The sequence below is a fragment of the Pygoscelis adeliae genome, unplaced genomic scaffold, assembly GCF_000699105.1.
Source record: "Pygoscelis adeliae isolate BGI_AS28 unplaced genomic scaffold, ASM69910v1 Scaffold241, whole genome shotgun sequence".
NCBI classification, from domain to species: Eukaryota; Metazoa; Chordata; class Aves; order Sphenisciformes; family Spheniscidae; genus Pygoscelis; species Pygoscelis adeliae.
In genome coordinates, this window is record NW_008824056.1 from 2,483,728 (window position 1) to 2,496,628 (window position 12,901).

The 12,901-nt window shown below is 40.1% G+C and overlaps 1 protein-coding gene across 1 annotated transcript in view; it reads right to left on the reverse strand.

Annotated features, from left to right (window-relative positions):
* TIPARP (TCDD-inducible poly(ADP-ribose) polymerase) overlaps positions 1-12,878 on the reverse strand; it is a 25,882-nt gene extending 13,004 nt beyond the window's left edge. Inside the window, exons 1-2 of the mRNA XM_009333940.1 lie at positions 12,611-12,878; positions 9,475-10,474 (exon numbers count right to left, since the gene is read on the reverse strand). Coding sequence (XP_009332215.1) covers positions 9,475-10,412 — 938 coding nt within the window. The 5' untranslated portion in view covers positions 10,413-10,474; positions 12,611-12,878. The remainder of the gene's footprint in view (positions 1-9,474; positions 10,475-12,610) is intronic.
* Positions 12,879-12,901: the final 23 nt, after the last annotated feature.

Consider the following 12,901-nt stretch of genomic DNA (forward strand, 5'->3'; position numbering starts at 1 on the left):
TGTAAACAGCGAAAGGGTCAGCAGTTTCAGGATGTAACAGCAGAATTTTCCCGAAACTCAAACTTCTGATAAATTAGGAATGCTTTAAAAATGGTATTTTTATTTTTCAAGTTGGTAAAATGTTTGGAATGCTACTTTCCATTAAAATTAATGGAAAATTAAGTGACCAAAATATATAAACACCCTGAAATCTACACAACATTGTTTTATTTTTTCCCTGAATACTTTAACTAAAAACTTTTAAACTCCACACACATTTTCTACCTAGCAATAAATCATTCGGAATAACACTGCATTATTGTATATAATACAAGTTTTAGACAAATGCATTTAAGTGACTGCATCTGAAAAAACACAGTATGTGCCCAAAAGCCTACCTGATTTTTGTTTTCCTAATTATAACATTGGGAATAAGGAAAGATACTCTTTCACAAAAAAACTTAATGCACATAAAATATATATTACTCAAATGCTCATTTACATTCTTTAACAGTGTTTTTCTCTATTCAGAAGTATTAACTTTTTCAAATTACAACATTTACTGGTTTTTAAGCTCTGAAATCCTAAAATGTTATTTAGTGAAGTTGTTCAATAGTAGCTCTTCAGTTAAAGCACTTCCTCTGTATATTAAAAAGCCTATTACCAGCTTACATAATGCAAAGCCATGGAAAAAAATGAATTGTGATTACAGTAAGTGATTGCGTGATTACATTCCTGGCTTCAGCTTTAAGACACCAGTGATGAAAGCAAATGTGACAACTGTACTTCTCAACTGCCCGAGGCCTAAATATAGGCAAAAGACCCCAAATTTGGGGTTCAAGAACAGTAAGAACATGAGATGCTCAAGGTTACATCTGATCTGATCTTTAGCATAACATCACTTTATCTTCAGTACAGTATAATGATTTACTACTTCTGAAGTACAGCATACACTATGTACAGTAAAGGGTATCCTCCATGATGTATAGACTCTGGATAACATATAGATTGGGAGAAGGAAAAACCAACAATAAACCAGCAAGGCACACATCTCCTTGTTTTGTGCCCTGGAGGGAGCATGCGAGAATGCGTAACACATCACAGGCACGTGACTGCACTGCTAACTGCACCTCCAGGAGATGCTCACGTACAATGGCGATGAAACACTTGGGTACTATGATGATGACAGAGGCAGAACACACACACACACACAAAACCAGCAATTAAAATCCTTTCTTGCACACAGGGGTGAAACAGACCCATCCCAACACTTCCTCTGCACTGTCTCTAGAAGACGAGCTCCATGAACGGGGTCCATCGCTCTTCATACTTTTCTTGGGCAGTTTGTGTTAAGGAAAAGCAGAGTTTTGTAGCTAACATGATAAAAAAATCTAGTGGTGTTACTCATGGACTTTGAAGCCTCTATCTGGAAATGCCAGTCTGGAGAAGAGCGGGAAGGAGGTGATGAAGGCTACAGTTCGTCAGACATTTGGGAAAACAGGAAATGTCTTCAAATACCTTGGTGGGGCAAAGTGTTATTCCCACTGCCTCTTTGCATCATGCAGCAGGAACAGCCTTCAGTACAGCTTAAAACCAGAAATAAAAACAATGCTGTCTTTTTCTACAGAAAAAATTATTAAACCTCTCTGCAAACACCACAAAACTTTGCCGCATCTTGCTTCTGAGGTAGAAAATTAATATCCCCATTTTTCCCCGGAGAAAGACAGATGCAGAGAGAGACTAAAACGGACTCCAAAGTCCCACAGAGAATCTACAACAGAGGTGGGAACAGAGATTTCTTAAGAACTTCTCTTCGCTGACTAACTAAATAAAGGTCTCTATTTATAAAATAAAGCAGTTCAATGGAATTATTTGCACTGAAAGAGTAAGCATATTGAACTCTTAAGAATACAGTACACAAACCCAAATTTGGTGCTGTACAACAGCACAAGTTCAAAATAAAATTCTGCAAGTGCTCTCAATAGCAGAACCTGGTTCCCTGGATAAGTTACATTTTCTCTGTACCCTAACGATAAAAAAATAACGCAAAGACATAATCTCTTCAGGACACTGAACTGAGTAGGTACCTCAACTAGCAAGTTACAACACTAAAAAGTCTTTTGTGAGATGAATGTAGCCTGCTAAAATAAGGAGGTTTGGGCTCACTCTTCCTTGCATTCTTCTGAAGAACTTCAGTCTAATGTGTGAATCTTCTGTGCGCTTTCCATTCAATAAGACAAACGTTCACTAGATGTTACGTACAAATAGATGACTAGGAGAAATATTTTTTGTAAACGCTATGAAAATGCATGTGGTTTCAAACTCTTCTCCTAAGTTCAGTTATATGTCATGAGTCTTACCGCAAACAGGGTTAAAAAAAAAAAAAAAGAAACCTAGCGATCAACAAAGGTCTGTACAGGAAATGAAACTCTGTTCCCATCAGAACAGCTGTGATACAAAGCAAGACTGAGAGTTAAACACCACTTAGATGATGAAACTGTTGATTTTCTCTCTATGACTAAACCAGTTCCTCTCTGCAATAGCAACAACCTGAAAGCCACTCAGGGGAACAAATGAGCTTAAAAGATCCAAACAGGTATGAAAACCTTTTGTACTTAAGGTTGAAAGATTAGTCAAATCGAACTTAGTAACTGTAGAAGATGTAAGCCAGGCACTTACCCTTTCTGGTGACCCAAAATCAGAAATATTTCATCTTATTTGTAGCAAACAGTTGTTTGAAGTTGCAGGCTGTAGTCCAGCTCTGGGTGAGGGACCAAGTGTTTAAACTCCACTGTATGAAACTGAACTTCACTTAAAGTAAACCCTCTTAATACGATCTTTCTTTTTAAGCAGAGGTACTGGCAGTTTGAAATAGGAACCAGATCTTAGACAACTGCAGCCAAAATTTGCTCCCATTGAAACCAATACCAATTCCATAGGAAGCAACAGTAAGCAAGAGCCCAGGTAACACTCATGAAAGGACATTCTTCAAACAGCTCTTCACAACACAGCAATAAAAATGCAGCCAAATCCTAGTTATTGCTATAAGGAGTGTGAAAGGAAAACAGGAACCTTCCCTCACAGAAGCAATACTTTGCACCACGGCAAGAACAAAACCAAGCTGGTAAACACGATCCCGCAGTCTTGATCTTACCAGTATCTCATCATTCTTAAACTGAAGAGAGGGGCAGCAGTTGACAGGGCAGGAAATTAGTTTCATATTTTACTTAATTTGTTCCCTCATCGTGTCATGCTGCTTCTCTCTGCTGTGACTGTAAGCCATGCAGGAGGTATACAGTGAGAAAGACTCAAAAAAGGAAAGGTGCTACAGAAAGATTTACCTCTACACTTAAAAGGCTCCAGTCTCACAGAGAAAGAAAAAAAAAAAAAAATCTATCAATATAGTAGTAGCTTTACTGCCTTTCCTATATTTATTTTTTAAAAAGTTGGAAAGGCAGGTTTTCCTGGGGTTGCTTGAAAAGCAATCTTCTGTAATTTTCACAGTGAGAGGGTCTAGCCTGACTTGCATGTCTGTAAATCTGAAACAACTGCCGGGATACTGGTCCAGATACATGCTTAGATGAAAGTCTGGCCCCAGATCTTTCTGGTGGGGGGGGGGGGGGGGAGCAGAATCCACCAAGCTTTCTCACACACACACACCCCCTCTGTGGATCAGGAAGTCATTGAGGCATGACTGCTGGAAGATGACAGACTGTACTGAGAAGTATGTTTGTTCTGTTCTGCTCTTCCCAAGAAACCCACTGTTGGCCACTTTTGGACATGAGGGTTGAAATGCTCCTTTGGTGTGAACTACTGTTAAGTTCTAAAAATCTGTAGCAATGAGGATGTCAAACACATTCAAATCTTCCAAGGATTACTGCATGTACCATATTTCATAATTCAAATCCAAGCTGCATCTTCTATTTGCAGTAGAGGATAAACATGGATGTCCTTGTCTGAGGTAGATTGCTGGTTTCAAAGGTCTCCTACCCACACCAGATGAGGATATGTTTTGCAGAGTTTTGTTTGTTAGTTTTAATTTTTGTATCTGTAGATGTTCTAGAGACAGCACAAGCACAGCTCCGAGTGGCAACAGAGCTGATATAGGACAGGGTTTTCACGTCACAAGAGAGGCATTTGCTTTCACAAAGCTGCAATATGAACATTTTATAAAGCACTTAGATGGAGTCTAAAGTCCCATTTTTCAAAAATGTTCTGCACAGACATGCCTGCTGCTTTTTTTTTTTTTAGAATTCTATCCAATTCAGGACTTAAAATACCTCTGAGACTTACGATAAATAATGAAACTGCATCAATTTCATCAATGTTTTACATAAGATGGTCATATACAAGTCTAACACTCACCAGTGACCACCAAGTCTGGATGTTTCAGTTTCTGAATGTTCCATTCAATGTTTCATGTCACACCCTCCACATGCAGCTTCCCAAAAAAAGGTCTCCTTTATACATTTGATTACAAGTACCAAATTTTGCAATTGCAATCACCTCAAATCCCTACCGATTTCAACAAATACGTGTACGAACTAGGAAGGAACTTCACGATCACTGCTCTTGCTAAGCAAATAATTGTAACAGACTCTTTCTGTTCCTCATCCTTACCGAAACAGGCAGGCAGACAATGCTACAACGCTGTGCCTCCTGGATTACCTGTAAGCAAGTCTTCTGAGCAATCTGTTTCACCAATTATAAATCTTTGTTTCAGAAAGGACTGTTTTATTACCGTAAGTACACAGGGAACAGACTGACCTCAACCTGAAGCCAGGTGACAGCTGTTTCCAAAACTGTAATCTGTTTATCGACATGAAAGAAGAAAAGGGATATATGCGTGATTGCCGATTCCTGTGGCAGCTCAACATAACACTTCTAACTTCCCTAGATTTGTATAGCTAGAAGCCAATTAGTTTTATTTCATATGTAAATTATACTATGAAGTGGAGCAAATAGGAATTCATTGAAGCATACTATTATAAAGCACAAGGCAAACACTTCTAAAATCACTTCACATGCTTTTTATTTAAAGTCTCTGTCTTGCATTCCTTCTAGCAAGGAATTAAAAGAAGTTCAAAACCATTCAGCTGTGTACATTCAAGAAACACCACACACAAAATCACCAGGCACAGTGAATTTCAGCTGTTTTCTCATCTCCGGTGTTATCAATAACACATGAGTTATCTCATACACTGTGGCAGCTGTGCAGATCAGAAAGATAACTTCCTAAATTTAAATATACAATTGGTCAGACGACATGCAGAAGTCTGTGAACAACTGAAATGCTTCCACTGTGCTCTATATGATTTAAAAATTATATAAGCATATTCTAACAGCAGAGAAACAAGTTATCCCATGAAGACAAGAACGAAAGAAAACCAGTTTCCTTTACATTTATTTTTATCCTTACCTTTCCTTCCCAGGTGCCTCCATATGCCCATTGACAGCCGCATTGGGGAATAAACAGTATTTACTCCGACTTCATCCAAGAACCGCGCATGTACACTGAGTAATAGTCAACTGCTCCCAGGCAGAATATGTACCATTGGAAGTCCACCTGCTTTTCCCTGACTGAAGCCATTTCAGTTTGGCCCTTCTCTTCTAGCTAGAAGGAGCCATTTCATAAAACTTACAGAAATTACTGGGGGGGGGGGGGGGGGGGGGGGAGGGGGAAGAAAGACAGAAAGAAATCAAAGCAGCTATGAGAAGGTGTTGTTTCACGTGAGTTGGGATATGCCAGGGTACACATAATTGAACAGATGCTGCCGTTCCCATGACACACAGGGATGTCTCTTTGCCAAGAGAAGGGGTGGAGTTTTCAGCCAAAGAGGGGGAACTGATGGGTCAGGAACTGCAGAGCTGTTTTGAACAAATCCTTGTGTAATCAGTAATGATGTTGCTTATTTTGAAAAGCAACATATGCATGATTGGACAGGTGTATGCATGGGGAAAACCTGCTCAGTTCTGCAGCCAAGTATTTCCCATTACTGAAGAGCATCTTAAAATATCCCAGGATGGGTACTCTCATACTGGAAAGCAGTACTTGGCATTATTCTCTCAAATACTTAGCTGCAAGCTGGAACTTCTCCAGGGCCTCTCCTCACATGCATGAAGAAAACTGAGTGCTTCTAAGTATTTTAACCTGCTTAAATTCATATTCCCCCATTTGTTTACATAGCTTGGTATTTGGCTCTAAATACTTGACAGACTTAAGAAAGCAAAAATATAAACAATTTATGATAAAGTTTTATATTCGGTTTGAGGCCAAACTGCAATGAGTATCTGAGGCAGTCATATTACAAAGTAACTAAACAAGGTTTACCACTTCTCCTACTTTAAGATCACGTTCCCTTAGGTGAAAGGCAACAACTGAATGTGTATTTTACATTACTCATCTCAATAACGTTGAGATGAAGAAAGATTTATATAAATAGCTACTTGAAGATCATAATATTTGAATTTAGAGCTTATTCTCTAATTGAGCCAATAGCCCAACACTTTCTTGAACAGCCCAACTTTCTTGGAGCAGCATACAATGGCAATATTATGCACGCAGACTGTAATGATTACTTACTATGCCATATAAACTGTGTTTAAAGCAAAGGAGAATAAACAACTACCACCCACTGGTTGTCAGGCTGGCTTCTGCACGGCCTTTCTTGGACATGCAAACTGCTGAACAGACATTTCCTTGTTGTATGCAATCTGTATAGATAGGCCTGTAAAGCTAGTCTGACCACAAGAGATTAATAGCTTTACCCAAATAATGCGGTAACCATGTGAACGATGAGCTGTTCTAGCATGTTTGTGAGCCTCTCAGCAAGGTTCAACACGCTGCTATCTGCATCTTGTTGCCAGGAGACACAACATCGCCCAGGAACATAAGGGAAGCCAGGTTGCGGTGACCACCAGTGAACTCCATGAAGAGTCACACCAAGTCCAAGCAGGCCACATCAAAAGGTTTAGCAGGTTCTTCTGATACAAGATGATGTTGCATAAGAAGAAACTGGCGACAATACATAGTAAAACATTTATCCCCCACTTCAAAATCTAATTCACAGCCATGTTAAATCTAAGTTTTAATGCGTATCAGTTTCAATGTTTGAAATCAGAAGCTCTAGTCTTAAAAAAAGTTTCACCCCTAGGTTCTCGCTGATACTTATCCACAAAAATGAAGCTCTTCCAAAGGATGAAACATAACGAGTTACAGAACTTGCCAATTTGTCATTCCATGGTAAGCAAATATTACAAATTTGTAACAGACATCCAACCTTGCATTGGGGCATGATTTTGTAGCACTGACTGAAGCAAAGATCTTCACAACGTCTTTTAAAAGAAGGAAGAAGAGTACAGGCTATAGAATTAGCAGCTCAAAAAATACTGCTGTTTGAAATAATTTTAGTCTCAATAGACTACTTTTACCTGAAGAAAACAGTTAGGCAGACACTCACTGGGCAGCCAGTTCAACTCAATAAGATGGAAGTCTAGTTTGTATTCAAAGAATCTGCCTCCACTTCAACAGCAGAGTTCCACGCCGACTGCAGAACCAGCAGCAGAGCTCTGACCCAGCACACCTGGGTTTTCCAAGATCACACTGTTTGTCTGACTTCATTCACGGTTAACAGAATGTCATGTGTCTGGCAACACACCCGATAAGGTTCTTCTCGACTGATTCAGACAGACAGAAACTCTATGTACCAAGAGACCAAAATACCCACCAGACTGGAAACCTGCAAAGTAAGTGTAAAGGCAGACAAAGCTATTCAGCCAATTTTACAGGCTGGAGATGACTAAGCAATTATGAAGCATTGTTTCTTTTAAAATTAATCATTCTTAACTCCATCATTTAGAACATGCAGATCATGTGTGTAGCGATGGATTCTGTGATACAGCTTCAAAAATAAAACTTTTTGCTCATTTGCACAGAGTTCAAATTTAAATTACTTGCACGGGCTTGTCTTTTGTTTTCAGAAATCATTTAAAATACTTGGAAAAATGGAAGTTTCTCTGTTGTAAAATACAGCAAGTTTTATCTGCTATGCAGGTACAAGATTTTTTTTTTAACAGACCAGCATATTTTTTCAAGACAATTCTATAAAATATGATTATTCCCTATTACATATAATTCTTATTTCCTACTTCACTTTCATTTTCAGTGTGGTGTATCTACATTCTGGTATTGTCTTCAGTAAAAAGGATGAATCCTTAGGCTGATGGAGCCCGAGTTTTAGTGCCTAATCCAACGTCCGGTTAGGTGAAAAGTAAAGACTCACATTGACTTTAAGCATTAGATTGGGTCTCTGATGCCTAATGAGAAATCTCAGCATAGTAAATGAAAATTAAAACATTAAGGAAGAAGGGATATACTTCTTCAGGAAGCGGAAGGAAGAAGAGGCAGTGAGAACAAATCCACAAGGACTCAGACGGCAAAGGCAATTTTAAGTTTTTACTATGCAACTACAGCAGTGTCACTTTGAACTGACTATGACTAGAATGAATTGCACCAGGCTTACAGATTATGGCAGGGCAGATAAGATATGAGAAATTTGCACTGTATGTTTCCTCCAGGAAAAAAAAAAAAAAAAAAAGCAGTCTATACCCTGTGCTCATACAGACATGAACTATATAGATCCAATGAACTCGTAAACATCAGCAGTCCCCACTACTATTCAAAATGGAACCTCCATTATAAAAGCTGAAGTTTTGTTTTAGATCTCAGGGTGCAGGATCAAGCCTAAATTGATAACATAACCAGGGAAACTTAAAAGCTGTTTTCTAATTTCAGAAAATGAGTACGTAAACACTACTATGTATAGAGGAAACAATAACTTCTCATAAATGGTTTAACGTTTTTAGATGACAACTTAAATAGATGATCAGCATTTCTGAAGGTATCGCTCAGGTTGTTCATAGTGACTTAGCTGACACTTCACCATATATTAGCAACTATACGAAATTTCCAGTCAAATGACTTAACAGAGTACCTATCTAATTTTAGATGCTTAGAATGTAATTATGAAAACTGTGTTTGGAGTGCATAAAGTCAATCTGGATTCACAGTGACAGAAAGCAACTGCTGTATCATTCGTGTTTCAACTGCTTCAAAGGTTCATTCACACCACCACTTTTTCTAATACAAAGAAAAGACTAATTAGGAATGTCAAGAACAAGTACAATGTTACACAACAGTCCCTGCCAACTCTCTCAATTTCTACAGAACTGAAGTTTTCTCATTTCACACACTTCAAGCCTTCAGCTTCAAAGAATACTTTCCAGATGGTAAACAGAAGTTTTAACAGGTGTGCAAGAATTTTCTGTTGTGACAAACTTGTTAGATATTATTCAGGTAACATTATCACAGGGTTTATAAAATACTTGTATGCAAAACCTCAGGAAAAAAGAACGCACATTCTGTTATATTTCTGCACCGCTGCTCAGTTAAGCACCCTTGGCTTTGCTAGTAAGGGAGTAAATTCAGTCACCTACCGATATTTCACTTTGATCCTATCATTGTCAGGGTTGCAGTAGAGTCTTTCCAGATGCTCCTGGGAATCATTGGTCACACTTTGCCAGGTCTGGGTTGCTGTCCTTCTCACTTGCCAATGATAAGGCAAGACTGTGTGATGTTTGGGACAATCATTGCCATAAACACAAGTGCCCTGGAGAAAATCCACACAGATTTCTACTCCGTCTTCCTGATGGGTGTGATATTGCAGCTGGTTCAAGAGCTCAAATACCAGATCAAGAGAAGCTTCTTCACTTTTGTCCTGGAATAGCCCAGCACTGAATTTATTGCTTGGATTCAAATTGTATTGCATCGGACAGCTGTTCTCTTGGAATAAGCCAGATGTGTAGCTTTCCAAAATCTTGTCTGGGAACAAAGGACAAGCTGCACCATCACTAGCAGTTGGGTGCAAAGGATGATCCTGGAATGATTCATTACTATTATCAGCAGCAGTTCCAGGATTAGTTTCTGGTGAGAAGCCTTGCTCTCCTGATTGGACATCCTGCTCAGGATGCCCAGAAGGAGGACAAGCTACTGGCAACTGACTCTGCACATCTGGAGCTGTTGGCATCAGCACAGTCACATTACTTTCTGGTTGGGGGCAAGAAGTACTGAGGTCCAGAGTCTTTTTCACAGCAGGTTCACATAAATCACTATGACCGCCACCTTGGCCTCGGGGCACAAAGACCCTATCCAAGGTCCCAGCTCCCAGCAAACTGGTGAAGATTGGCCGCAAAGCCCGGAGAGTTTCTGTGTCCAGTCTCTTCTGCACTTGCTGCTTCTTCTTGAAGCAAGGCTTCACTGGCGGTATCTTTTCAGACAGTCTTATCTGAGGAGGAAAGTCCTCTGAAGCAGGGCACTTCATTCCTGGGCAGTGAGCCTGCTGCACAACACACGCTGGCTTTGGTTCGGTGTCCATCAGACAAGACTTTGCTCTCTCCAAATCACTTTCAAATGTCCCAGCGTCTCACAAGAATCAATCTAGGGCAGAAAGGAAAACAAGACAGTTAATCTCTCTAATTGCTCATGGTTGACACGAACAAGATCACCCCTGGAGAAGATTTTGAGCCAGCAACAGCAAACTCCTCCCCTCTCTGTGACTGTGGGTAGCCCCTAGGCACGTAAAGCATGAAACCAGCTAAACTCAGGCTAATTAATCCCAAACACACACTCATCGTCTTCTCACACATGAAATCTCAGAGACACTCAGGCACGCACACACAGTCCCCAGAGGGGGGGCAGGAAAGGGGGATGGTCTAATGCCCTCCTCCTTGTGATGATGTTTAATAATAAACAGCACTTTAGTTCATTATATTCCACAAAAGTGAACATTGCATTGTTCATTTTTATGCCTCCCTCACACACAGACCTGAGAACAGAAGCGTTAGCAGACATACAGCCCTGAATGTTCCCACCACACTTTAAACATTCATGCACCATTTCTTCTTCCACCAGACAAACAGGCAGACGTACATGTTCCCATTCCATCCTCATATATGTCCCTCATACAATCTCACACATCCACCCAACAGCATCATGAGAGAACTGCTGGCTTCACTTAAACGAATGGCAAACTTCATAACTGACTTCAGCAGGGGCCAGGATTTAATCCTTGGGTTTTTAGACACAGGAATTCGAGTGCTTACACCCTGTTCCTCCTGCTACGCATCTGACACTGACAGTCTCATACATGTCCAGACACTCCCACTTCACACAGAGCCATTCTCACATGCCCACACACTCTCTCACACTCTGACTCAGATGCACAGGCTGCACTCCGTCACCCTGCTGTGACACACCAAGCTCATTTGCCTCTTGCAAGGCTAGTCAACAAGAATTAAAACTGGGCAGTGAAGAAAACAAAGAGGTGCTAGTTACTCAGGAACAGAGAAAAATTCAATTATTTGCAAGATGAAAAATATTTTTTTTCTAAAGTACAAATAAATAGTACGTCTTGTATGTCACCAGAAAGCAAGCTCTGTACCTTTTAATCAGGAATCTTGTAATATTTGATTACATTTAATTAAACCCTCTTCAGTCTCCTTGCACATAGCCTCAAAGCTTAGAGTGGAGCACATTAAGGATTACTTCCTGGATAAATGCATTCCAAGCAAAGTAACTTCTCATGACAAAACAAAATCCCAGAAAACAGATTAAATTTGGCAATAATTCCTTACTACTGACAATTTGCTCTGGAAAATTTCTCAATGAGTCTTCCTTATTTTGGAACATTCATTTATAAGGCTTTTACATTAGCCTGGGAAACAGCACGTCAGGACTGTCAGAAAAAAGAAAAGGAAGTTGTACCTCTCCAGTTTCCCCTTCTTAGATTAAATTTAAAGCAACCGGTATATTTGTTTGCCAGTTAAAAAAACCTCCAAAATTACTGGTATCTCTCCTATTCTTCCACAGACATACCAGGCAATTCTCTTTCTAAACCGTCAAGGGTACCTTAAACCTTCAAGTAACTTCAAAGGTTTAAAAATCCTCAACTCTGAAAGGAATCAGATACTTCACTTCATCGTGCACAGGTTTAACAGCCCTTGCGATATGGAAGAGGATCTCCCAGGGTTCAAGGGGTCCTGCTGTGCCGAGGAGCTAAATAAGTGACTTCTGGTCATTTTCAGCCATATGTTTAATGCTATTTCAATACTGTTATTGCTCACTTGATTATCATTTAAGTTTTCCTGCTATTTTTAAAGAACTGCCTTACTGTATAGAGTTGAATCCCCCAACAACTCTAAACACAGAAAGTGGTGGAAGAATATCAGAATTTGTTGACATTTCTATCTCAGCATTTTAAGATCCCCAATCAGTCACTATTATTTAGAAACAACGTTAACAATCACCACGGGCAATGCTGTATTTCCACAATATATTTCAACAGAGGAAGATCTCTTGGTGGGAGATTTCAGTCCCTAAGTACTAGCCATCTCACGCGAACCACACCTCCTTTTCCTTTGCTGAAGAAAGCAAGTATAGTTGTCCTAAAATAAATAACAATAATATAAAAAAAAAAAAATAAAAACAACAACAAGAGCAAGCAAACCCTGACGGACAGACCGCCTCGCAACTTTCCCCAGGTTCCCTCTCCAACGCTCCCCCGCTGAAACCTACCGGCTTTTGCTCCCCTCGAGTGAGATTCCTACGTTTTGTCCCAATTTAAGGACACCTTCAAAACAAGATTAGCCTTCTGGTGAGGGAAAAAAAAAAAAAATTGAGCGCTGCAGCCAGGCGCTGGCACGCCAGTATTTCCACCTTAAAAATGCAGGAACGCCTGCGTCTCAGGTCGCACGTCCCGGGCGGTTTCTCGAGTTGCCTTCGGGGTTACCAAGAGACAGGGGCGCGGGGAGGGAGGGAGGCAGGTGGGGAGCAGCCGGAGCCGAGCCCCGGCGCTGCGGGGAGCGG